This window comes from Pinus tabuliformis, chromosome 1_2 (assembly GCF_031772625.1).
Source record: "Pinus tabuliformis cultivar Carrire ecotype Pingquan chromosome 1_2, CPIR1, whole genome shotgun sequence".
NCBI lineage: Eukaryota > Viridiplantae > Streptophyta > Pinopsida > Pinales > Pinaceae > Pinus > Pinus tabuliformis.
In genome coordinates this window covers 393582131-393609791 of record NC_142298.1, presented here as the reverse complement: position 1 = coordinate 393609791, position 27661 = coordinate 393582131, and the positions used below count along the sequence as shown (strand labels likewise).

The window sequence follows — 27661 nt, the reverse complement described above, 5'->3', positions numbered from 1 at the left end:
TGTGCTGTTCATTTAGCCATAACTGTGCTTTGGGCTTTGATCCCCTGCTCTTGAGTGGTTTTGATGTGCATTAACTGTGATCTGAGAGCCTTAAATGGCTTCACCGCTTTCTTTGACTTTGCTTGGGGCCTTTAATGTTCACCTGCTTTGATATTGCCGATCTGATACTCTTTGCCGCTTCACTGATACTCTTTGATTTAATCTGGGCTTTATCTTTCCTCTGATACTCTTTCACAGTTGAATCGGGCCACCTTTTCTCCCTTGATATGCTTGAAACTGTCAAATCGCCCCGTTTCTGAACCTACATGAAGAAATCCTGTCAGATTGCGAATTTTCGGGCCTGCTGGTAGCCGAGCAATGAGAGGCCTTCCATTTTGAGCATTTATCGAAAACTGCCTCAGTTTTTCATTCTGGGCATCCTTCGCTGCGATTTTCACCCTTTGCGCCTTTTTCGGTGATGACATCAGCATGGCGTCAGCGGTGGGTCCCAGTACGACAGTGATGTGGCAGGGTGACATGGCAGTACGGCAGGGTGACGTGGCAGGGTCGGAGGCAAATGTGGTGGCAGTGACACATAGCAGTGGGGGGTCGACGCAGAGGTGACGTAGCACTGATGTCAGGGGCGGAGAGACAGAAGGCAGTTTGTGGTTTCATCGGATCGCCTTTTGTACGAGAGCGGTAATTGTTAGAGTCTGCCCGATGCAATCACGTGGAGACACGCGTCTTTTGTACGGTGGAGAAACCGCTAGCCTATCAGAGGCTCACCGTCGGATGTCGGGGCGGCTCCGAAATCGCCGAGGGCCGTTGGATCTGGGAGGGTGGATCGGAGGGCTGACGGAGCGCGGAGCTGGCGGCAGGTTTATGTGTGGGGGCCCGCCATTTATTTGATTTATTTATGTGGTGGGGGGGGTCAAAACTTTGAAATGCGGATTACGCGCTGGTGGTGTTTAATGTTTATTCAAACATTTTAACGCTAACTTTAAACGATGAGCGCGAGAGGGTAAAAGTGATGAAATGTTATGGGTAAAGGGGTGAGGAAAGAGGTTATTAACTTAACCAAATGTTAAGTTAATCCCAGGGTTAGGACGCGGATGGGTTAATAGTAGCCCCAGGTGGACTATCATTTCCCAAAACCATATATACATAGCTATAATGCTATAAGGTGGGATATGTATTATTTTTGGAATTTTATATAGTTTTTTGTATAATAGGGGATAAGGAAATGATCTAGGGAGCTAGATAATAGAGTTAGGAGTTAATATGAATTTGTGAGGTGAAGTGTAGGGGAGAGGCTAAGTTTGTGAACTGAAACTTAGACATAGGAAGTGAATGGACTGCAGAGAAATGATTTTTACACAAGAAATGTGGCTTCTTTTCACTGAAGAAAGTCAAAGCTTGACTTAGTATTTTACAAAAATGAAGTGGTAACAGGACTAGTTGGGCAGATCCCAAGGTCCTCAAGGGGATGTTAGTGAGTGATTTGGGGAATAAGAAGAAGGGGGAGTTAGACATGCCTCGCTTGAGCTCTTCCAAATGAAAAACAACCTCATAATTTTGATCTGAATAGATATAACACTTGAAAACATGAAATGGATCACATAGTTTGATTCTGCAACCACAAAACTACTTACTCAGCCTACTTACCTAGCATTTTTTCTTCTTTTTGCATGGGTGCACTTGGACTTGCAGACCCTGATTATCTTCTTTTCTTTTGACTGCCCTCCTATCTAAGTGTACCCTTATCTCTTCCAAGGGCCCAGATTAAGCAGTTGGGCTCCTTCATTTCTCTACCTAGCTACTGATCTGCCAAGCTTAAGCTGTTTGGACAGATATTCATTCTCTATTTTCTAAAACAAGAAATTTAAACCTAAGGAAGCCAAGATTAAGCTGTTTGGCTTTCCCTTACCTGTAAAACTCTTCAAAAATGGTATGATTCTTCAAAAATGGAACTTCTTGGAAATATGGAACCTTGCAGCATGAAAAGATGATATATTTGGCATGTAAAACAGTCAATCATGAAATATGAAACCTATTGCAATAGGAGGCTAACAGTGGCTCCACTTGGGGATGGTTTTTCAAGATGAAAAGCCATGAACAGCAGGTCAGAATGCCTTGATCTTCATTTGTTGCTGTAAACTAAAATTCTCCTTCTTGTCAATGCCTTTGACTGAATTAAGCTGATATGCAGTATCCTTTTGAGTTGAATTGCAGAAACATTACAGCTCTGCTTCTTGCCTTTTGGGTGCTTGTAAACATATTGAAATCTGCTTGAGAACTTCTTTGGGATTATTTCAAAAACAGAGATCTGAAATAGAGCTTTCTTTGATCTTTCCTTCAAAATTTGCTGCGTTGTTCCCTCTTATTAGCCTGCTATAAGAAAAAGTGCTGAAAATACAAATATTTATGTACAGATAGTATACAGAGCTGTGTTGCGTTCAAAAAAAGGGATCATGATAGTGCTTTAGCATTCGGCCATTGACAGGGCCTTCTTCAGCTGTGCTGCCATCCAAACTCTTCAGAAAATATGTGTTGTTGCCTTGAATAGCAGAAATAATAAAGGGGCCTTTCCACAAGAAATCAAACTTGCCATGCTTTCCTTTGTCCTCTCTTCTTGAATCCCATCTTAAGACTTTGTTACCTATGCAGAAATTTTCAGCCTTGGTTCTTTTGTCAAATATTTTCTTGAGCTTCTCTTGTAAAATCTGAGCTCTATCATACACTTTCTCTCTTGTTTGCTGCAAATGGATGGTTTGGTTTATTCTTCTTTGGATATCATTTGGCTCTGCATGGATCTCTTGCAGCAATTTGATAATAGGGATTCCCAAAGAAGAGGGGAACTTGGCCTCCATGCCATAGACTAACTCATATGGGCTCATCCCAATGGATCTCTTGGTTGACAATCTGTCTGCCCATAGGGCATTTACAAGCTTTTTGTGCCAGTTCTTCTTGTTCTCCTCCAAGACTTTCTTAATGATGTTAATCAGACTCTTGTTGGATGATTCGGCCAAGCCATTACCTTGAAGGTAATAGGCTGTGGAGTGACCTAAGGTAATGTGGAATTTGTGGCAAAAACTGATCATTTTCTTGGATCTGAAGGCAGCAGCGTGGACAAAATGTTGGTTTCAAGGAATTGGATGATAGTGGAGTCATTGGCTTGCCTACATGGGATGGCTTCAATCCACTTGGAAAGTAATCTGTGGTTGTTAGAATCCACTTATGCTGGCCAGAAGAGGATGGATGGATTTCTCCGATGAAGTCAAGACCCCATTGTTGAAAAGTCTTCTCGGTTGAAATGGGCTTAAGGGGCAAAGGCAGAATCTTTCTTTTGTCTTCAAAGATTTGGCATTTGTGGCATGAAACAACAAACTTTCTCACATTAGCAAACAAAGAGGGCCAATAGAAACCAGCCCTTAGTATTTTATCAGCAGTGGACTTCCAATATAAGTGCCCTCCATAGTCCCCTGCATGGAATTCTTTCATGACACTGTCAGTTTCTTTCATAGTTAGACAATTCAACAATATTCCTTCATGATTTTTCCAAAACAGGGCACTATCTAAGACACAAAACTTTGATGCTTTCATCTTTAAAAATCTCTTTTTGGTTCTGGACAACCTTGGAGGAGCACACAGGTTTAACAATATAAAACATATATCAGCATACCATGGGGATTGCAAAAAAGCTTGACTGATCTGTGGAGTCGCCAGCTCCTGTTCATTGTCCAGTTGATTAATGTCTAAGGCTTGAAAATTGGTTTCGGACATCAGTTTGGCTAAACCTTGTCCCTTTATCAGCTTGGTGGGTTTTATCTCAATGTCATACTCAAGGATATTGGCAATCCATTTGCCTCTTTTGCCTTCTATGCCCTCCTGAGTTAATATGTCTTTTACAACAACATTTGGCACATAAGCAATCACATGTGAATATAAAATGTAAATTCTGAAATCTTTGATTGCTTTAACAAGGGCATATGCTTGCTTCTCCATGATTTGGTACTTCAAGGGTGCATCTCTAAGGGCTCGGCTGAAAAATGCAATTGGCTTTTCATTTCCCTGATCATCTTTCTGCAAAAGGACAACAGCAATGGTGTGTTCAGATGCAAATGAGAAAATGATGAAATCCTTATCAAATTGAGGACTTGTGAGGACTGGGGCTTGGGTTAAGGCAGATTTTATGCCCTCAAAGGCTTGCTTGGCCTCTAAAGTCCATTTTACCTTGGAATCCTTCTTTAACATTTTATTTAGCATTCTTATCAGCTCGGCCAAGTTTGGGATAAATCTCCTTAGGAAATTGATCTTTCCTAGGAATGCTTGCAATTCTTTGATGTTTCTTGGATAAGGGATTTGAAGGATGGCTTGAATTTTTTCAGGATCAATTCTAATCCCATCTTTTGAAATGATATGGCCTAGCAATTTGCCTTCTTCTAGGCCAAATAAAGACTTCTTTGGGTTCAAGGAAATGCCATATTTCCTACATGTTAGGAACACTTGTCTCAAATGTTTTAGGTGCTTTTGATCAGATTTTGAGAAAGGGGTTAGGTCATCAAGGTAAACCACTAGGAAATCATGGGTTTCCTTGGCAAATGCAATGTCCATGGCCCTTTGAAAGGTAGCACTTGCATTCTTTAGTCCGAAAGGCATCTTCACATATTTAAATGTTCCCCACGGTGTTGTAAAGGTTGTCTTGTCTTGGTCATCCGGGTGAACAAGTATTTGATTAAAACTTGAAAAGCCATCTAGCAAAGAAATTCTTGAAGACCCCACTACTCTTTGTAGAATGTGGTCCATTTTTGGCAGTGGGTAGTGATCTTTAAGGGAGACTTGGTTCAGATTTCTTAAGTCAACACACAGTCTAATCTCCCCTGTTTTCTTCCTTGTGGGAACAAGATTGGATACCCATTCTGAAAATCTAATGGGTGCTATGATACCAGCCTCAAACATTCTTTTCACTTCTTTCTCAATCAAAGGGAGAAGCACAGGATTGATTCTCCTTAGTTTCTGTTTGAAGGGCTTTTGATTACGGCTTTAAGGGAATGGTATGCTGAATAACAGAGGTGTCATAGGACTTAAGGTCCTCATAACTCTAGGCAAATACATCTTGAAACTCTTTAAATAAATTAACATATTTTGGTTTTTGATCGGGAGGCAAAGACTTGGACAGTTTAATCATTTTGGGCTTCTCTGCTATCCCAATATTACAGTCTTCCACAACAGCGTTTAAGGGCTGCATCTTTGGCTTTTTGGGGACATCGTTTGAATCAAATATGTCTTCTAATGGAGCGAGGCCAACAGGTAAAAAGTTGTCCTTTAAATCAATGACTTCAACCTCTGCTTCAGCTATTTCATCTAAATGCATTTGCCTCAGCTCTTGCATGTTTTTCTCATCAAAAATGGTTGGGTGCAGCATTTGATTTGCTGCTTCAGCTGTTATAGTTTGCTTATTTTGGCTCATTTGCTATTGTGGGTCATTCATGGCATCTTCATCAATGTTTAAGCTTGAGAATTCTTGCTGTAAGGTAAGAAAATTGTTGATTTGAGCATCATCCTCAAACACTTGCCAATCTTTGATATTGTTAGGGACAACAAGCATGTGCTTTATTTCAGCAGTAAAGTGGTAATTGGGCTCAAAGGGCAGCTTGCAAGTGTTAGCAAAAGTAGCTAGACTATGAGCATGCATGTTATGGTTTCTAGAAATCTTAGCAAGCTTGGATTCGGTGAAGGAATTGAGTATTTCTGTGGCAGAAGACCTATAAGCTCTTAGCCTATTGTCATTAGTAACAAAGTTACCTTTCATCTGTTGAATGATCAAATCGGAGTCACCTAGAATGGACACTTTTGCAGCTCCTAGAGCTTTGAGCAGTTTAAAGCCTAAAAAGAAAGCCTCATACTCTGCCATGTTGTTGGTGCATTTGAAGTTTAGTCTGTAAGCATGACCCTCTGCATGGCTGTTATGTGTATTGTGAATCCATATTCCTGCCCCTGCTCCTAGCTTATTGACAGAACCATCAAACTCTAAATACCGTGTGATTTCTTGCTTGTGGTTAGTATTAAGAGTTTCAGTGATTTTAGGATTGGGCGGACCTAGGTTTTGTGCTTCATGTGGTTCTTCTTGTAGGCTGGTTGCACTAATTGTTTTAACAGTTTCATGGGTATGGGCAACCAACTCTTGATTGATACATGTTTCTTGTTCTAAAGGCAAAGGCTTCTTATCAGTGGGAGGGCAGCTATCATCATTGAACAATATAAAGGAATCCATATCAGAATGGATTGAGTAAATGGGAAAGTTTTGGGGTTTTTCCTCACTACTTACCACATACTTCATCAATGTTTCTCTATACAGTCTCTTTGGTTGCCCAAAGACTGAAATAGTGGTATAGGAGAGGTCTAGCTGGAGAGATCCTTGGAGTTTTGCTCCCCAAGATCTTGATAAGAGCATGCCATACTTTGGTGGAATGTCAACAACCACCACGTCCATTAAGATCGTTTTGTTGGGAAATTGGACTAAAGACACACAAAGGTCTTTGATTAAGCCTAAACACTTGACCTGACTAGAATCAAATGAGAATAAGTCTTTGTAGGGTCTAGTGACATCAAGGTTTAACTTCTCCATTACAGCTTTAGGCATTAGATTGTGTGAAGCACCTGAATCAAACATAGCATTGTGCAACACTTTATCATGAATGTGCAAACTGACATAAAAGGGTAGAACAGCTCCATGTCCTGATTTACCATTGACTTCAGGACCAAAAAGTAATTCAGGTTGATTATCTAAGACATTAACATCATCCCTGTTCTCTGGCATTTGCAGTGATCTTTTGATTTGCTATCTGTACACAATTTCTGCTTCTAAATCAAAAGGTTTTTCTGTCTGTGTTTTAGTATTGTGACTGGCAGATTTTTCCCTTTTCAATTGTATTTTCAGTGTTCTTCTCTTGGTTATGAGTGATTTCTTGAGATTGTTCTGTTTTGGGAAGGCTTTGAGGATTGCTATTTACATTGTCTTTTGAGGGAGAGGATACAAAAGGCTGGTTATTAGAGGGTTGCATGTCAGATACATCCTCTATGGTCACTTCCTTTAATTTTGGATCTGTTTTATCAGCAGGTTCTGTGATAGCGGCCTTGTCCTTTACTTTCTTAGCTTGCTTGGCATCCTTTGGCTTGATGGGATCAGACACATCAATGGTTCTTGTTCTCAATTTGTATTGTTTATGAACTTCGTAGACAGATGAATCATAGCCTTGTTTGAAGTCAAAGGACTCTCCAGACTTGGTCTGAAATTGATTTATATCATGGTCATGTTGGTCTTCTTGGGTTAGAAATACTTGTTGTTCACTTTTCAAACCCATCAGGTTTATGTGAATGTCCTCTATCTGCTCACTAGATGTGGATGCTTCAGCATAGTTTTCATGAAAAGGAGGTCTTATATCATGGTCAGGACTTGCCCTTCCAATGTTTGGGTTCTGATTTTTTCTAAAGTTTGGATTTCTGATAGGATTGTTTTGCTGTCCTTCCCATGAGGCTTTTCTTTCAATAGTTCCCATTCTATTTTCAAAGCTGTCCATACCTTTGATGATTGTGTCCAATTTTTGCTCAAAGGCTGAAGGTTCATCTTTGAAAGTAGTTCTTCTCTCAGCTCTTGCTCTATTTCGCTTGGCAATCAGATTTGCCTCCACACTAACAGCTACATTCTACATGTCTGCTAAGGTCTGAGGGGCTATTTCCCTTAACTGATAAGCCATGTCTGAATCAAATCCATCAGGGAATTTGTATAAAGCAAAATCAAGTGGAGGTCTAAGGTTTTGTGGAATAGCGTTATAAACATGGTTAAACCTGGCACAATAGTCTAAGACAACTTCTTGAGGGCCTCTTTTGATAGTGTCATACTCGGATAATATGTGCAGAGGGTCCTTCTTCTTCTCCCATCTGTTAAGAAATGCTTGGTAAAGGGCCTCTGGGTCAGCTATGGAATTTGCAACAAGTGCTCTAAACCAAGGCCTTACATCTCCTGTTAAACTTTGGACAAAAATCTTCTTTCTTACACTATCATCATCTATTTCATAACTCTCAAAATAGTCCTGCATTTTCTTGGTATGTTGCAGGGCTGTGCCAGATCTAGTAGCATCAAAGTATGTGATTTTAGTTTGATAGTCCTGAGGCATAGCCCTTGGATTTGCAGGTAACTGTAAAGGTGCATATCTGTTAGCCATATTTACAGGGATAAGTGGAACGACTGGAACAGTTGTAGTAACAGGGGTGGTGGTGGTAGTATACGCAGTGAATGGAGGTGTGGAAAAGGTGCTTGGAGAGGTGGATGATAAACAAGGGGAAGTAGGGTTTGAACGAAACAAAACCTTAACAGCGGTTGGAAAACAGCTTGGCTAAACTGTTTCAGGACTAGAATCAACAAACACTTCTTGTTTTTGTTTGCTAAGGCTTCTAGAAATTAAATTGGGATTCTCAAAAACAGCTAGTGGATTTGGGTCTGGATTTGACCTAGTATTATATGTTTTCTTCTTGGGAGCCAGCTTCTAACTTGTTTTTTGGAATTTTTTGAATAAGGTCCCTAGTGGAGTCGCCAATGATGTTATCACTCAGGTTGTCCCTTGGCTCCTTAAGGGATACGACCGAGGTAACCACAAAACAATCTTTGGACTGCAGGTCCTAGCTTACCTGTAGTCAGAGAGGGCTCTCTCTTTAAAATTTATCTTTGTTTCTGGTTGATTTTAGGCTAGTTATGGTGTACATGGGTTTTGTTTTGATTTTGGTGGGAAGGAGATGTTTTCAAGCAGAGTTGGGATGTACAGTGTGAGAAGTTCAAACCATTGGGCATGGAGTCATGGATTAGGGCTTGCTGTTGTGTTTTCTTGGTCACAAGAGGAATACAGAGCAGGATAGCTACACATAGAACAATATCAAGCTGGAATAAAGATGGAATGAAAGTCAGAGATGAAAGGCAACTAAGAATCTTTCTTTAGCTAACAGAGAGGGAAGGTGAATGAAAGTTTGTCTAGGAGCAGTCAAGAATTCCTAAATAATAGTCATATGTGAAAGAAACAGAGTAAACATGATCATTTAAGTATGCACGTTCATAACCGTTTCTGAAGAAAACATATAGAAATAACAAGAACGCATAGGGTGCAGTCAAGCAAAACCTAAGCTATTATTCTTTCTTGCTATTTAGACAGTAACACAGTGGTGCATAAACATATGTAAACTGTAAACAGAGATAGGAAAACACTTATTGAGCCATGTAGTAGCACAGGAATTCCACAGTCACTCTTTGGCCATTAAATAACACAACAGTCAGTTCTTCATCCAAAGCATTCCAGCAGCCTTTGATTACAGAGCTTCTCAAAGAATACAACGCAAGTCCAGAATGAGTATTATCAACCAACCAACCCTTTAAACAATGAATTAGGGTGGTTTATATAGGGAAAATATCCAAAAATATCTATTACAGCAGACCTAAAACAGATCTGAGGGAAATGAGTTCTTTAATCTAATCTTGTCCTGGAATTAATGCACAAAGATATTTATTTGAGCTGTCCTGGAGGCAGCTATATCAAAATGAGTTAATATCTGTCCTTATGGCTCTGTGTTGTTCATTTAGCCATAACTGTGCTTTGGGCTTTGATCCCTTGCTCTTGAGTGGTTTTGATGTGCATTCACTGTGATCTGAGAGCCTTAAATGGCTTCACCGCTTTCTTTGACTTTGCTTGGGGGCCTTTAATGTTCACCTACTTTGATATTGCCGATCTGATACTCTTTGCCGCTTCACTGATACTCTTTGATTTAATTTGGGCTTTATCTTTCCCCTGATACTCTTTCATAGTTGAATCGGGCCACCTTTTCTCCCTTGATATGCTTGAAACTGTCAAATCGCCCCGTTTCTGAACCTACATGAAGAAATCCTGTCAGATTGCGAATTTTCGGGCCTGCTGGTAGCCGAGCAATGAGAGGCCTTACATTTTGAGCATTTATCGAAAACTACCTCAGTTTTTCATTCTGGGCATCCTTCGCTATGATTTTCGCCCTTCGCGCCTTTTTCGGTGATGACGTCAGCATGACGTCAGCGGTGGGTCCCGGTACGGCAGTGACGTGGCAGGGTGACATGGCAGTACGGCAGGGTGACGTGGCAGGGTCGGAGGCAAATGCGGTGGCAGTGACACGTAGCAGTGGGGGGGTCGACACAGAGGTGACATAGCGCTGACGTGGCGCTGACGTCAGGGGCGGAGAGACAGAAGGCAGTTTGTGGTTTCATCGGACCGCCTTTTGTACGAGAGCGGTAATTGTCAGAGCCTGCCCGATGCAATCGTGTGGAGACACGCGTCTTTTGTACGGTGGAGAAACCGCTAGCCTATCGGAGGCTAACCATCGGATGTCGGGGCGGCTCCGAAATCGCCGAGGGCCGTTGGATCTGGGAGGGCGGATCGGAGGGCTGACGGAGCGCGGAGCTGGCGGCAGGTTTATGTGCGGGGGCCCGCCATATATTTGATTTATTTATGTGGTGGGGGGGGGTCAAAACTTTGAAATGCAGATTACGCGCTGGTGGTGTTTAATGTTTATTCAAACATTTTAACACTAACTTTAAACGATGAGCGCGAGAGGGTAAAAATGATGAAATGTTATGGGTAAAGGGGTAAGGAAAGTGGTTATTGACTTAACCAAATGTTATGTTAATCCCAGGGTTAGGACGCGGATGGGTTAATAGTAGCCCCAGGTGGACTATCATTTCCCAAAACCATATATACATAGCTATAATGCTATAAGGTGGAATATGTATTAATTTTGGAATTTTATATAGTTTTTTTTTTATAATGGGGGATAAGGAAATGATCTAGGGAGCTAGATAATAGAGTTAGGAGTTAATATGAATTTGTGAGGTGAAGTGTAGGGGAGAGGCTAAGTTTGTGAACTGAAACTTAGACATAGGAAGTGAATGGACTGCGGAGAAATGATTTTTACACAAGAAATGTGGCTTCTTTTCACTGAAGAAAGTCAAAGCTTGACTTAGTATTTTACAAAAATGAAGTGGTAACAGGACTAGTTGGGCAGATCCCAAGGTCCTCAAGGGGATGTTAGTGAGTGATTTGGGGAATAAGAAGAAGGGGGAGTTAGACATGCCTTGCTTGAGCTCTTCCAAATGAAAAACAACCTCATAATTGTGATCTGAATAGATATAACACTTGAAAACATGAAATGGATCACATAGTTTGATTCTGCAACCACAAAACTACTTACCCAGCCTACTTACCTAGCATTTTTTCTTCTTTTTGCATGGGTGCACTTGGACTTGCAGATCCTGATTATCTTCTTTTCTTTTGACTGCCTTCCTATCTAAGTGTACCCTTATCTCTTCCAAGGGCTTAGATTAAGCAGTTGGGCTCCTTCATTTCTCTACCTAGCTACTGATCTGCCAAGCTTAAGCTGTTTGGACAGATATTCATTCTCTATTTTCTAAAACAAGAAATTTAAACCTAGGGAAGCCAAGATTAAGCTGTTTGGCTTTCCCTTACCTGTAAAACTCTTCAAAAATGGTATGATTCTTCAAAAATGGAACTTCTTGGAAATATAGAACCTTGCAGCATGAAAAGATGACATATTTGGCATGTAAAAAAATCAATCATGAAATATGAAACCTATTGCAATAGGAGGCTAACATTATCAAATATTTTTGAGTTGATTTGATGGTGTTTTTGTTTGTTAACTTGTCAAAAATTCAATGTGTTTTGTCATGTTACTCATGTATGTCATTTTTTTTAATTTTTGTAACTTGAAATCCTTATTTTTCCATAGGTTCACCATTCAACTTCAAAGTTCAAACTTCATCTTACAAATTTAGAACTCAAGAGTCGAGAGTTCAACCAAGTTACAAACATGCCAAGGAAATTGGACCCTCTCTGGGAATTTGGTGAACTTGATGGAGGGTTTGATAGAATAAACTTGAGTTGCAAGTTGTGTGGGCATCATATTTGTTGGGGGGGTTTATAGATTGAAGTATCACCTTGCACAAATCCCTGGATTTGATGTAGGGCCTTGCACAAATACAAATCCAGAAATCATTCGAAGAGCCATGAGATCATTGGAAGAATTAGAGCACGAGAGAGAGGCCAAAGTAGAAATGAAAAAGCAACTAGCAAAGAGGGTGTTAGGCTCAGGTGAACAAGGAAGTGGCACTGGTTCTATTTCAGCATGAATATCTACAACCAACTCGGTAGCTGCCTCATCATTTTTTGTTCCTAGAACCACGCCTGGTTCACAACTATTTATCACTTCAATGCTTAAAAAAACTGAGAAAGAACAAGCTGACAAGTTGTTGGCCAAATTTCTCCTTTGGAGTGATATTCCTTTCAGCGTTGCAAGGAATAATCCATTTTTCCAGCCTGCTGTTGATGCTATTGCAATTGTTGGCCCAGGGTACAAAATCCCTTCTTATGATGACTTTAGAGGCCAGATTCTTCAAAATGAAAAGGTTGATTGCACCAAAAGATTGGAGGAGTTTAGGGCATCATGGGCACAAACAGGATGCACTGTGATGTCAAATGGTTGGACCGACCAAAAGGGGAGAACCCTTATAAGTTTCTTGGTTAGTTGTCCCAAGGGGACAATGTTTATGAAATCTTTTGATGCATCTTCACATATCAAAGATGTAAAAACTTTATGTGATTTGTTGGATGTGTTTATTTTGGAGGTGGGTGCAAAACATGTTGTCCAAGTCATAATGGACAATGCTACAAATTATGTTGTTGCTGGCAGGATGCTTATGGAGAGGCATTCTACTTTATTTTGGACACCTTGTGCTGCACATTGTATTGATTTGATGTTGGAGGACATAGGAAAAATTTCCTTTGTCAAAGATATTGTTGACTCATAAAAAAACATTGCAAAATTTATATATAATCATACATCTGTGTTTAGCTTGATGAGAAAATTCACCAACAACAAGGAGTTGGTGCGCCTCGCCCTTACATGGTTTGCCTCCAGTTTCATATCTCTTCAATCCCTCTTGAATTCTATGTGGGATGTAAAGAGAATGTTTTTTTCAGATGAGTGGTGTGCTTTGACAATGAGCCGCAAACCAGAGGGAGAGGCCGTATGCAGATTAGTTTCATACCAGGAAGACTTCTAGGCGGGAGTGCAGGAGGTGTGCACCATTACTGAACCTTTGGTAAAGGTTCTTCGATTAGCTGATGGTGAGAAACCCGCAATGGGCTATTTGTATGAGGCCATGGACAGGGCCAAAGAATCCATTTGGGCCTACTATGATGATAAGGGAGATGAGGGGTTTCAGAAACAACTCCTCCTATGGGAAGTGAATGATGAACGATGGAACAACACACTCCATCGTCCCATTCATGTTGCAGGGATCTACCTAAACCCCGCATTTTCTTACCCATGTGGGTTTGTATTCGATGCTGAGATCATGGATGGATTCTTAACCTATGTTCAGATGGTGCAATCTCCAGCAAAATGTACAGAAATCTCCAAAGAAATGGAGATATACAGGATGGCAGGTGGCACATTTGACTTTGATATGGCTGTGACTGATAGGATATTTAAAATGCCAGGTATTTTTTAGTTTGTTTCAAATTTCATTGTCTCTTCAAGTTCATAACTTCATACTTTACTTCAACTTTCAAATTTCATTTTTTTCTTTTTTATTTAAAATTTTATTCGTAATTTTGTTGTAGATGCATGGTGGAGAATGTATGGTGCTAGGGTACCCCATCTGCGAAAGCTTGCCATTCGAATCCTCAGCCAAAAATGTAGCTCCTTAGGATGTGAGCGCAACTGGAGTGTATTTGAAAAAATACACAACAAGAAGCGCAACAGGTTAAACATAAAACTTAAAATATTGCAAATTTGCAATTAATTTTTTGAATTCATTAAACAATATATTTTTTATAATTTTTATTTCATGATCTTTGTATAGGTTGGAGTCCCAACGACATAATGATATGGTCTACGTCTACTACAATCTTCGATTGTGGGTGAGGCAACTTGAGAGGTTACCTGATATGGAGGCCATCTCATTGGATGTGATTGACACCACTGCTACATGGTGGGTTGAGGCCGAGAGGCCTCTCATGGAGTCTGCCAATGATTGGTTAGAGCAGGAGGTAGTAGAAGGCGTAGAGGGGGAGGAGGAGGAGTAACAGGAGCAGGAGGTGACACCACCTTCCCGGGCTACCCCTGCCATTAGTAGAGGACGTGGTCTACCTCCTGTAGCTCCTAGTTCTTCAGCTTCTAGAGCACAACAGAGTCCACTGCCAACTCCACCGACATCTACATTTAGAGGGAAAGGGAAAGCTATTGCATTTTCTTGCGAGAGGGGCAGATGAAATCAGTAGTATTAGACTTTAGTTATTTGGTTCATTTCAATGTATATGACATTATGACTCATGATATGAGATACATTATTATATTTTTTGTTGATATTTTGAATTTTTGAGGCTGAGTTGGGACTCAGGAGTCAGGACTTACTATTCAGGACATGATTCATTGTTATGTGTGATGTAGCACTAGAAATGATATTACACATCTTATATATTAGTTCTTTTATTATATTTATGTGTCAATGTATTTATTTTATGTTGTAGATGCTTTAGATATTAAAAAAATTGAAAAAAAAATGAATATTTTTTTATTTTACGATTTTTCCCCGATTTTTATGATTTTTTCCCTTGCCAATAATATCTCGATAATGATAACTGCAACATTGGTTTTTTCAAAACCCTATTGTTGATCTCACTTTACTCCTACCCCTTAGTACATGAAGTGAGCTTAGCATACCCCCCCAGTCCAACTTAGGATTACTTGTTGTCTAAAGTACAAAGAAGGGATGGCGAGGTGATAATGGCCATCCTCCTAGTTTCACATATCTCCATCTAGGTGTTACGATTTTTCATCTTTTGGAGTGAGATTGAGTGGTAAGAGGCCCATAATTGCCTTATGGCGGAAGCACACCACCTCATAAGTTGTGTATACACACCTTATGAGTCTTTTGTACTATCATCTTGGACTCATTGGTGATTGTTGCTTTTGCCTAAGGGCATCATATTTCTTGTTATGGGTCCATTTTTCTTAAAGTGATATTTATGTTCAGGGTTTATGATGTATTATGGTTTTGCTAAAGTGCTCAACATAGATCCACAATCTTTTTATCATTTCAAGATGGTACCAAAGCTAGTGTGGAACCTTTCTTCTCTATCCAACACTGTTTTAAGGTTGTTTCAGGTTTGAAACTTGGATTTTTCATCACTCTTTTTTGAGCAGCAGAAGATTTCTGAGTTTTATCCCCTTTCCTTCACCAGGGAGTCGGGACATTCTTCTTTGATAGATTTTAGTCTTTTAAATGGATTTAAGGGGATATTTTTGCAGGTTGTGCCTGTTACCTACCCAAGTGGGTAACCCCTAGGAGAAAAAATTTCTCCAATTTGTTCAGCTTGCTAGCCAGCAGGCATATGATAGATTGCTAGCCTCAAAGGCCTTCCATACAAGGTTTTGTCAGTGCTCTATTTCATTTAGCACACTGAACAGATGAAGGGGGGTCATCTACTATAAGCCACATAACCATTTTTGTAATCGAGTTCTTTCATTTATTGTTTAAGGGCATTCTAGTATGGATCACAGGTCAAATTGGATGGTAGATTTCTCTTGGTTGTAAACAATGGTGATTGATGACACATAAGGCAAAGTGATCGGCCCTGAAACTGCTTGCACCAATCACTGCTGCAATTCTCTTCACTTCATTTGCTGCCAACAGTGACTAATGATAGAATCCAATGCTTGGCAGTGGAGATTTCAGTATCAACTCAGTTTTGTGTCCAACCTCCCTCTTTGGTGGAAACTCTTTGGGTTCTTGAAACACTTCCTTGTATGCTACCATAAGTTGTTGTTTCTGCTAATAAATTTAGTCTTCAGGGAAGCCTTACTGTTAGTGTACTCTTTTTGACAGACAAGAATAAAAACACCTGCATGGATTAAAATATTAAGCTTGATTGCTCAGAAAATTTACTCGTATGAACATTGCTTGTCATGTGATTGAGTATAATATCGATTAAGATGAAGCATTTAGAACATGTTTGTATTGGATAAAACTATATTTGTCCTCATTTTGTAGACCCAAATATTTTCAAAAAAAACTTTACATGGCAAGTATTTATCAAATAGATTTACTACGTTTTTTAGAAGGGAATTTCACATAGTTTGTTGAAACATATTGAATTTGCAGTATAGAGTATGCCCATTGTCAATTCTTTGAACCATTCTCACTAAATAGAAAATGCTTTTGTGCAGGTCATTCAGTCCCTTGTTGATTTAGGTGCACTTCAACCCACCGGTGACATGGCATCTGTATGCTTCTAATCCTCCTTTATATTAATGAACTCCTATAATCCTCAATTTTGGAGTTTAGGAACATCTTTGAACTTTTGAACAGCGCATCCAAAAGAAGCAAAGTTTTGAAGTATGAAAGTAACTTGAGAAATGCTTAATAAACAGGCATCACCAAATATTATTTAGTTAATATGATATTGTGATTTATCTCTGGAATGTGCTCTTATAGGTAAGACGATCTATACAGTTCTTCCTGGATAGAATTTTAAACCAGAAACCTGACCAGGAAGCAACACTATCTGCAATTGGAGAGGTATGTTTAAGACTTAAGATGCAAGCCAGGCATTAATACTATTTGTGTCTAGTATGTACCAAAGAAATGCCTCTTTTTGTTTACATCTTAATGGGCAGTTCTCTATTTTAATATTTATAGTTGTTTTTATAAATTGACATTGTAGCTGTTAGATAAGAAGGGCGACTATTTCTGTCCTTATCTTGTACTGACTTTGGTGGCTTTTAAGATTTGGTTATATGGTTGTTGGCTTGTAATCTGTTGCATGTATGATGCCCACTTACAGAATTAGAATTTTAGTTTTGCATAAACAGGTCTATCACTTTGCCTGAGAAAGCATGATTTTTATTGTTTCAATGACTGGACTAGTGCAAATTTCTGTATTTGTAGTATCGTTTTCCATTGATAATGCAGATTTTGTTTTATCTTTTGTATACTAAGTTTCATTTCATAGAAGATTCCATTGGCTTATCTGTTACTCTTAACTCCACTAAATCTTATACATTTTGAAGCATATCAAGATTACTTCAACCCAAGCACTGACCCTTCTGACAGTGATCTATCTATGTGCCAATTTAGTTTGGTATACTAATACATTGAAGATGGTGACTTTAAGTACTTATATTTTATGCTCAGGAGATAGTGGAGGTGACAAGAAGTTAAAATATTTCATGTATAGTCAAGGCATAATCAAATCTTTTCTAGAACTGTGTAATTGTAATAACCCTAATTTTGATTTTTCACTTGAAGAGGTCAGCCGGATGCTTGGGGTGGTGCTAAGCATAGACAATGTTGTAATCTGGGCTTTGGAGACATTTTTGGCATATGGGACTTAGGAAAAATAAAAAATTACAGCTCTATTGGAATGCAGAGGCCACAAGGGAAGTAAATTCGACCCAACGGAGCAATTCGCACTTCCTAGAGGAGAGAGAAAGAGAAAAGGTGCGGACTAGTGGAAAGTGAGGGCCACCAAGGAGGAGAGGGCCAAAAATTATAAATAGAGCATGGAGGCTCTCGTTCGGACATCTTTGATCATTTTAACAATTCGACTCTAGTTCCCTTGAGCTGCTTAGCCAAGACAATCCATGTTGTTTAGCACAAGGAATTCCCAAGTGGGAATTCCGGCCTCTCTTTCGGTGGACTTCGAGTGCGACCCTAAAGAGGAATTTCTGAACTTAGTGGGAGGTACATTTGTTGGAGATTGTGGTACCTTTCAGCCCATTCTTGAGCTAGTTCAATTTCCAAGGAGGATGCAGGGATCAAAATCGTACCATTGAGTTGGGGTAAAGAAAAGAGTTATTTTGACTCAAGAATTTAGCAGAAATTTCCCTTAGGTTGGACTAGCATTTGTGGAGATTTTCAAGGCTGGAAGTTGCAGCTTTTGTGAGAGCCAAATATGCCACTCTAGGGCCTGTGCAGTAGTGGCACTAGTACTCCGGAGGTAATTTTCCAGGGCAGTTCTATAGCATATTGAGGAGGACCAAGTGCCAAATCTAGCAGCTAAAGTGTGGGGGACGCAGTTTTTGCCAGGAAGGGCATAGCACCAAAAATTGGGTAATTCCAAGAGGTCGGAATTAGCCCAATTCCTTTCTGGGTTTTGTTGGTCACTGGTCAAGGAGTCTGCTCCTAATTTTGCAGAACTTTTGGAGTTTGGGTCTTGGGGGGTTAGTAAAATTTTCCCAACCCCTTTCTGGGTTTTTCTGGGTTTTTGGTGGAGTGATTAAGATTAATTTGGCGGAATTTTTTGAGCACTTTTGGAGGCACAAACAAGGGTTTCTTCCAGCCAACAATTGCAGAATTTCCAGGGCCAGGGCAAAACATTGAGGAGAAGCCTTTCGTCTGCATCCGGGTAGCATTTTTCTCACCTGGGATCTTCTAGCTTGCTTTGGCAAGCCCAGGTGCACACATTTCATGCATTGTACTCTTCTCCATATATAATAAAATGGTTGAATTTTGATGTAGTTCCGGTGTAAATTGTGAGTGTTTGATTGTTGTTTAATTATTTTGGTGTTGTATGTATATTTTCCTTTGTTTGTCACTGTTATTTCCTTTTTGGAACATTACAGTGGTATCAGAGCATAATCTTGGCTTAGCTTGTGGGAAACCCTTCATCCTATGACAAGACCAGAATAAAAAAGCTAAAAAGTCATGGGATCCAAAAAAGATTAAAATCGAACAACATGGCAGTAACCTTGAATGAGGTGATTAGGATGCAACAAATGATGATTGATGCGAGGGAGCAGTTGATTCACACCACAATTGGGAATCATGACCATTCTCAATTATACAACAAATCCATTATGCCCAAAATTACGGATAATGCATCAAGATGGTAAGACATGATTGCAACTAATGTGGAGTTATTAGTAGCAAATTAGAGGGCATACCAATCTTTGGGACATGGAATTCAGGTGTCCCTCTCTTTTTGGGAGTTCTGTGAACTAAGAGACATGCACAAATCAATGGGAATTCAGTGGAATTACGTAGGGATGGCTGGCAAGAAGATAGTTGAGCATACACCCGTTGATGATATTTCATCCATTGGTGAGGTATACATGGATGAGGTATCCGAGGTTGTGACTGAGTTCTCGAGCGATAGTAGCACGCATCAAATGGGTGAGGTGCTAGGAGATGTATCCACCATTGATGAGGTGTCAGGAGCTATAGTGGTATTAGATGACGGTCGCCCACAACAGTTTCATCAATTTCAAGGTGACACTAGCATTGTGTGAAAATTCCTACACTGGAATCCTATTGTAGCAACTGGTATTATTTCTCCTAATTGTTAATTAATTTAACAATCTATCTGCTACGACAAATATCGAAATAAACACACTGCAACCTTCACAAATAAAATTCTGCAGAAAAATAAAACACTGGAAGCTGAGAAATGCTAGCCCACACATAAAATATAACACAATTATTTTTGGACAAAAGTCCCCGAAAAAACCCAATGTAGGAAAACCGATCAGCAATGAGGGTTTTTATTACTATGCAGCAGTGAAATTTTGAGTACAATCTGGATGCCTGAAACTGGCAATCGACAACAAGAAAAATCTGGGCAAAATTATTGAAGGGAATTCCCCTTCCTCCACATGCAATCTCGGACACAACTTGCCTTCAGAAATATCATCTCTCTGACCCTCTGTGTCAGCCTATGCGCTACACTGCGCAGTCTGCTTGACATCAAGCCTCTCACTGGTCTCTGATGAAGTCATTCTGCCTTCTGCTGCTGAGAAATTTGTCTCTTTGGCCTTTTGGAACCTCTGCCCGACCTCTGGATCTGAGAATGAATTTCTCTGCAACAAATCGAATTGCCCTCTCTGAAGCTATTGCGTAGAGCTCTGTGCTACCTCATTGGGATAACTCGGCCCTCTTGCTGCTGCCTCTATGGATCTGGAAAACCTCCTCCAGATCAGTGCCCCTGCCCCTCACTCACTGCTTCGATCTATGGCTCTCTCCGACAACTGACTGCTTCTGCTCAGGAAATCGATTTGCCAAGAAATTGAATTGTCTAAGTGTCTCAAGTGTCTTTTCCATCACCACATCGATCTCCTCTTATAATCCTCTGTTGGAGCACCAACAATCAAGATTAAAACTTAATCAATGGCTATGATCATCTTTGGATCAATCCGTATGAGTTTCTAGATGATTCTCGCCTTATCTCAATTAGTATTGATTAATTAACCATATTCCCTAAGTTTAGACTTAGGAAATATTTAAAAAACGGTTAATAATATAATTGAGACACTTCTAGGTGGAATTTCCAGAAACAATTTCTGGGTTTTGGATATCTCATGTATTGTAGCCTCTCCACAAAATTTCGTGGCTCGAACACATCCGATGCTACAAAAACGAACACTCCCTCTTAGCGAAGAATGTGTTCTAGTGATGCACACTCTGTCACAATGCGCTGTCTCTGTACCATCCTCTGTCATGCTACTGATGTCTAGCTATTGCTTCCCACCAACTGCTGCGCAACTCTGATATACGCTGCATTTGTGTTGTTGTTGACCTTGTTGTACTGTTACCAACACTGCATCTGCATTGCTAACACTCCCTCTTAGCGAGGAATGTGTTCTAGTGCTACACACCCTGTTACAACATGCTGTCTCTGTACCATCCTCTATAACGTTGTTGATGTTTGGCTACTGCTTCCCACCAACTACTGCACAACTCTGATATACGTTGCATTTGTGCTGCTGCTGATCTTGATGTACTGTTGCCAACACTGTATCTACACTGCAACTCTGTTGTTGCTGCTACTGCATGTCGATTTTGGGTAGCATCGGATGTGCTTTAGCTTCAAAATTTTGTGGATTGGCTAGAACACATGAGATCTCCAAGACCTAGAAATCGTTTGGATAAATTCCACCCGGATGAGGAGTTATTAAAATAATTAATATTTTTAATGGGTTCCTAAGTCTAAACTTAAGAAAATAAAAATATTAATGGGTATTAATAAGAATATGGGTGAGAAACTTCTAAGTGACGAGGATCAAGTCTGTTTTAATCTTAGTCATTGATTAGGGACTTAATCTCGGCCGTTGATTCATCAACAAGAAAAGTGTAAGAGGAGGCTTGAGGGTCAATTGGAGATACATCAAGTGATCAAATCAGTTCGACTTTTCTGGGGCGTGGTTTGCTGAAAAAATCGAACTAGTGATCCGAGTTGCAGTGAGAGGGGAAGAAGCAGAGAGTTGGATCGGAAAGGAGTTCAAAGCCAACGAGTACCAAGCAGAGAGGCAGCGCAGAGGCCTACGACCCTATGCAGCCTAGGAAGGGGCTCACGCAGAGATGACGCAGGCCAAGAGGGTCTCTTGCAGTGGCAGTGTAGGATAATCGTCAAAAGTTTGAGATTTTGCTAGATAAGCGAGGTTCTGAGCCAGGAGGGCTAAACAACAGTCTTCCTCCAGCAAATCTATCCAACAGAAGGAGTGACGCAATCTCCTAGAGGCAAGACGCTGGCTCAAGCAGAGATTGCGCTGGGATTTTCGTAGTGCTTTCCGGAGTCAGGCCATTCAGTGGATCAATTGTGAATTGGAGAATGAGGTAAACCCTCGTATGTCTTACTGCCGAGATTTCTCTGAAAGGTTAGCCGGTGTGAGAGGCAACCTGTTGTACTCAGATTCTACTTGCTTAATAATATAAACCCTCTATCTGTTGCACCAGTTTTCTCGCATTGGGTTTTTCTGCGGACGTGTTGTCCAAAAATAACGGTGTGCCTTGTCTGTTTGTCTCATATCTATTTCAGTTTATGATTTGTATGTCAGTGTAGTCTGTTGTATTGTTTTCATTAGTGTTTAAATAATTAAATAAACTTGTTGAATGTAAAAACAAGTAGGAGATGATAAACCAGTGATTGCAGTAGGGCCCCTGATGTGTAGATTTAGAAATTTTCACATGGTATCAGAGCATTGCAGATCATAGGACACTGAAGCCATCATCTGGGAGATCCAGTGAAAATGCTACAGAGAAGCAGCTGTCCCGAGTGACAGCGTTGTTTCAGAGCCAGAGGAGCAGCTGAAGGAGTGACGTAGAGGCTCACGCAGTGCCTGCGTCAGAATTTCGAGCCTATAGAGGATGACGCAGTACCCAAGAGGAGCTCACGCAGTGATTGCGTCAGCTCTCTGGGCCAACGCAGAGCCTGAGAGGCTCTGGTTAGTCAGTTGTCGGGGCAGGAGAAGCAGTGTAGTTTCAATTTGTGGTGCTGGTGGAATGTTGTTGTTGTTGGTGCAAAATAGTGTTTGAGGACACAGAGCCAAGGTAGAGGGAGTGACTGCCTTGATAGATTTTTGGCCAAAGAAATCTAGATCCGAGGTGCTGAGCAGCAGTAAAGGAGGATTGGAGAGGAGTGATTTGACATTTGGCGGGAGGATTTCCGTGAAGGAAATTAGGACTCAGAGGGAGTCTGGAAAGAACTTGTTCCTTAGAGGATTTCTAGCGCTAAAATCCAAATCCGAGTCTTGCTGGGGCAGCAGTAAGAGAGGGAGAAGAGAACTTGTTCTACACTTGATTTGAGAAGAGACAACAGTCATTGGACTGAGTGATCAAGATAAATTGGATGGAGCATCCAATTTTGTCATCTGGAAGGCCAAGATCCTGGCAGTCTTAGACAAGAATTACATCAAGGACTATGCCTTGAAGGTAGTTTGTTAAAATTGGAAACTAGGGCCAAACTCCATATGGGTCTCCGAGAGGTGTAGGATTGATCTAAAGATCATCCAATTCTGACATGTATTTATGGAGATATGAATTTATTTATATTATTGACAATTTGTCAAGGTCGACAAGCAAGAAAAACAATCACTTTTACCCCCAACTTAACCTCAACGTTGCATATAAGAGGAGACCTTGTGGCATTATTTCATCATATCGTCCATTCATCCTTCTCGCTCCTCTCTTGTTTGGGTACGCATTTCTAGAGCTGCTTCTCTCACACGTGCGAAGAAGGAAGTCTAATTTTCTGTTTAGGGCAGTGTTGACTGAGTTTGACCAAAGCGGTAGGAGGGTTTTGGACAACGTTTTGACCAGTGTTGACTCTTCTTGATTGCGGATTGGGTTAGGCTGCCTCTCCTTGGCAAGGTCGCAATTTTGGACAACCTTCTTGACCTCTCTTTGACCCTGCGTTGACCAGTGTTGACTGTGCTCGGGCTGGCCGTAGGCTTGACTGCTGTTGACCGAAGTTTGATTGGGATTTTCGGACTATTTTGGGTTGCTTCTCCTTGCCATTGGAGGCTGAGTTGACTGGGCTATTGACCAAGTTGATTGGAGGTCAAATCTGACCTGTTTGACCAGCTTTGACTTTGCTGGTTAGGGTTTGCTGTTTCTGTCATAAAATATCAGTTTTGTATATTTGTACTATCTCTCTCTCTCTCTACTGAACTATTGAAGATTATAAGAAGAATTGATCAAGGGTTTCCCCACATTGGGGTTTGTCCTTGGCTGGTGCCACATTTGTGTCCTCTTGTCTTGGCTTGTCTTCTACTGTTTATGTTTATGTTCTATCTGTATTTTACTATCAAGTTGATGTGATTGCCAATTTGGAAATTGATATTGGGCTAATAAGAAATTTGAAGTGAATTGCTCTTAAGCATAGAACATACCAAAATTAACATGGTATCAGAGCTGAGGTGAAGACAAAGCCCAAGCAAGAGTAAAAGAGCAATCATCGAAGACAGTTGGAAAGGACAAAAGGCTCAATGGGTTCCTCATCCCACTTCTTGGTTGAAGACAAGCTCCGTGAAAAGTTTGACTATCATGGATGGAAGATGTATCTTGATCTGACATTGGAAGAACAAGAAGTGTTGGACTATGTGAAGGGTAAAATCCCTGAGCCTCCATCAAATGTACCGACTGCTACAAAGAACAAGTACACTAAGGGTGAAGTCAAAGCGAAGAAGATTATCAGATATTCCATTAACAAGCGTCTGGTGGACTACATCTCCGACTTGACCATCTCCAAGTGGCAAGGAGATCTACGACAGATTGGTAAGCATGTTCAAGGTTAGTGATGCAAATCAAGTTTTGTTCCTCAAAAATAGGTTGAAGGATATTAAGAAGGGCAAGGACGAGGATATTCAATCCTACTTCTTAAGGATCACTAAGATCAAGAATGATCTTCTATCGATTGGAGAAGTCATTCCTGACAGGGAACTTACTATCACTACCCTTGGAGGGCTCCCACCAGAGTGGCATATATTTAGAACCACTATTCTCAATAATGATCGAATTCCAGGATTTGAAGAATTGATGTTGAGATGTATTCAAGAAGAGACAAGAATGGTGGAGCAAGAAATGCCTTCAAATAGAGGCAAGCCCACTGCTTTATCTGCTCATGCCAAAAAGAGAAATAATTTTGGGTCTAAAGGACATTTCAAAGGTAAGCCCGGATCTAGTCCATCCTGCTACCTCTGATCTGGGCTCCTGTAGCAAAGAATTGATTCGAGAGGTGGGTTCCTCAAGGATCTTGCCCATCTGTAGCTCTTTCGAACTACAACTCTAAATCAGCCCAACTCCCTCTTGGAGGTATCTCGACTGTCATGACAAACTCCTTCTCCTTGATCTTTGCACGCGCAACCTTCGGATCGTGTTTCTCATCCTTGTCCTTCTTCCTGAGAGGACACTATGTAGCGTAGTGACCCATCTCACCACACCCTGAAACACTTGATCTTACGTCCTTCTTACGTCTCTGTTGCTCCTACTATCCCTTCGATGCAAGGGTTGCATTCTCCTCCTCCTCCTTGGGCTTCAACCCGCTGCTGCTTCTTTCGTCGAGTTTAACCTTGACTAAGTCTGTCCTCAGCTCCTCTTGTTTTAGAGCTTCCCACATCTCATCCCAATTTGGCAAAGCTGCTCTGCCCAAGATACTTTGGACAAAGACTTGCCACTCATTTGAGACAAAATTGAGTGCCAGTCTAACCAACTTTGAATCTTGTGGTGTATGCCCCACAACAGACAATTCATCACGGGTCTCTTGAAGCTTCGTCAGGAATGGATCCACATGCTCCCCCTTCTGCATCTGAGTAGATCTCAACTTTTGTTCAAGGTACATCTTTTGTTGCTCGGAAGATCCCTGATATAACATAGACAAAGCGTCTCACATCTCATGCGTAGTCCCTCTGTTAGCAATGTGATAGACCACACGATCCTTCACTTCGTTGAGGATCATTCTTTTCGCCTTCGCCATCTCAGCCTTGTATTTCTTCAACGGATCCGCATCTGTAGGGACAACCACCACACTGTCGACATATGTCTTGAGGGCATGCTCATCTAGAAGGAACGACATTATTGCCTTCCAGATGACGTAGTTGGATGCCCCATCCAACCTGTCCTAATCCCTCAAGCCACCGATTGCCATTTCTGCCACAAATGTCAAAAATCTCCTCCCTCCTCTGCGGTGCTACTGGGCTAGCCTATGCACTCCCTGTTGGAGCTAGTAAAATTGCTGCCGCTGCTTAGCTCTAGAGAATTCAAATTCCTTGGCTAGGAATTCTCTAAGGAAGAAATTCCCTCAACCGTGCTTCTCCTCTCTCTTCTGACGATTTTCTGCCCAACAAACTGCCTGCAGAAAAATATGCGTCCCACCAGCTTCTCCTCACGCTGAGGCTTTAGCACTGCTCCCTCTGCCCTGGAAAAAATTCAATTTGGAAGCCCTTCTCTCCGTCGACTCACTCAGAGAGAGATTGCCTCGAAATTTCAGCCCTCTGGCTAAGAACTGCACAAAACCTCTGGTGTTTCGAACTTCTGCTTCCTACAGCTTTTCAATCTCCCTCTTCTGCTCAATGTTGGGTTATCTGGCACTGCTCTTCTTGTTCCACCTGCAGCTCTGATATCATGTGAAAAATCCTAAACCGGAATCCCTACTGCAGCAACTGATGATATTTCTCCTACTTGTTAGATTTACATGAACAAGTTATTTGCAGTTTCCTACGACAAATATTGAAGTGCATACACTGCAGCCTTCACTTAATTAATTTATATGCGGAAACAAGAGACTGGGCAAGAAAGGAAATACAACACAATAACACCGTTATTTTTGGGCAAATGTCCTCAGAAAACCCAATGCGGGAAAACCGATGCAGCAAATCTGAGGGTTTTATTATTATGCAGTAGTAAATCTGAGTACAATTCTTGGATGCTCAACTAGCAATCCGATACAGAGAGAAACTGGACAAAACGAATGGTGAAGTGCTCTCACCCTGTCATTGGGAGAATCTGAGTTTGATCAAGCTGAACTAGAGCCTCTGTGCAGAACTGCGTCACCCCTGCTAGGTATCACGCTGCTCCTTCTCTGGACCCTCAGCTGGCTGGAAAATCCGAATCTCTGCTTCCCGATCTCAAACCCCAGCTCCCGGGTACTGAAACTAAATTTTCTCAGCAGGAATTCGATCTCCCTCTAAGGCCTGCGCTGCCACTATGTCAGCTCTGCTTGGGCCACCGTCTACCTCTCTCTGGACGTTGTTCTGCCCTCTCTCTGCCTCGTACTTTCTGTTCCAGGAAAACTTCCTTCTTTTGGATACTCACTGCCCCTCACTACAAAAGCTCACTTCGAATCTCTCTCCGACCGCTGCTCTACTTTAGAAATTCTATCTTTTAACTCACTCAGTGTGTTCTCCAAGTTCCCATCAAGCCTCCTCTTATAATCCTCTCGTTGATCAATCAATGACTCAGATTAAATCCTAATCAATGGCTAGGATCGTATTGACTTAATCTCCACATTCTTTTAGAAGTTACACCCACAGTCTAGATTAATACCCATTAGTTATTTTGATTTCCTAAGTTTAGACTTAGGGTCCCATTAAAAATAATTAATTATTTTAATAAAACTGTCTCCGTGTGGAATTTGTTGATTTGTGGTAGCATCGGATGTTCTCTAGCCATGAAAATTGGTGGAGAGGCTAAGGCAAATAAGATCTCCAAGACCCATAAATGGTTTGGGAAAATTCCACCCAGTTGGGGAGATATTAAAATAATTAATATTTTTAATGGGTTCCTAAGTCTGAACTTAGGAAATTTAAAATATTAATGAGTATTAATATAAAATAGGGTGAGATAATTTAAATGACATGGATCAAGCCAAATCTAATCTTAGCCGTTGATTAGACTTAATCTCGATCGTTGAAGACTCAACAGGAAAAGTATAAGAGGAGGCTTGAGGGTCAGTTGGAGATACACCAAACTGATCAGTTAGTTCGATTTTTTGGAGCAGGGCTTGATGAGAAAATTCGAGCTAGTGGTTTGTTGTAGAGACGGGCAGTGAGTACATAGCAGAGAGGCAGGGATAGTGCCAGAGGGTCAGCGTAGAGACCGAAGAGGCTGACGCAGACGCAGAGAGGCCTGCGTGGGTGATGCAGAGGGGCCAAGAGCTGACGCAGAGGCTTCAGGATCTACGTTGAAGCTATCAGAGCTGACGTAGGGCCAAGAGGAAGTGCCAGAAGGATTTTCGTGGGGCAGACTAGAGCTGAGAGGCTGAATATCTGTCTCCGAGAAGAGGTATTACTGCCGTGTAACAATCTTTGTTGGGTGAGCCAT

The 27661-nt window shown here is 41.0% G+C and overlaps 1 protein-coding gene across 1 annotated transcript in view; it reads left to right on the top strand.

Annotated features, from left to right (window-relative positions):
* The window catches only part of LOC149206020 (Protein kinase superfamily protein), a 374025-nt gene that overhangs the window by 214385 nt on the left and 131979 nt on the right, over positions 1 to 27661 (top strand). The window contains exons 10-11 of the mRNA XM_089395261.1: positions 16297 to 16353; positions 16565 to 16648. Coding sequence (XP_089251387.1) covers positions 16297 to 16353; positions 16565 to 16648 — 141 coding nt within the window. The remainder of the gene's footprint in view (positions 1 to 16296; positions 16354 to 16564; positions 16649 to 27661) is intronic.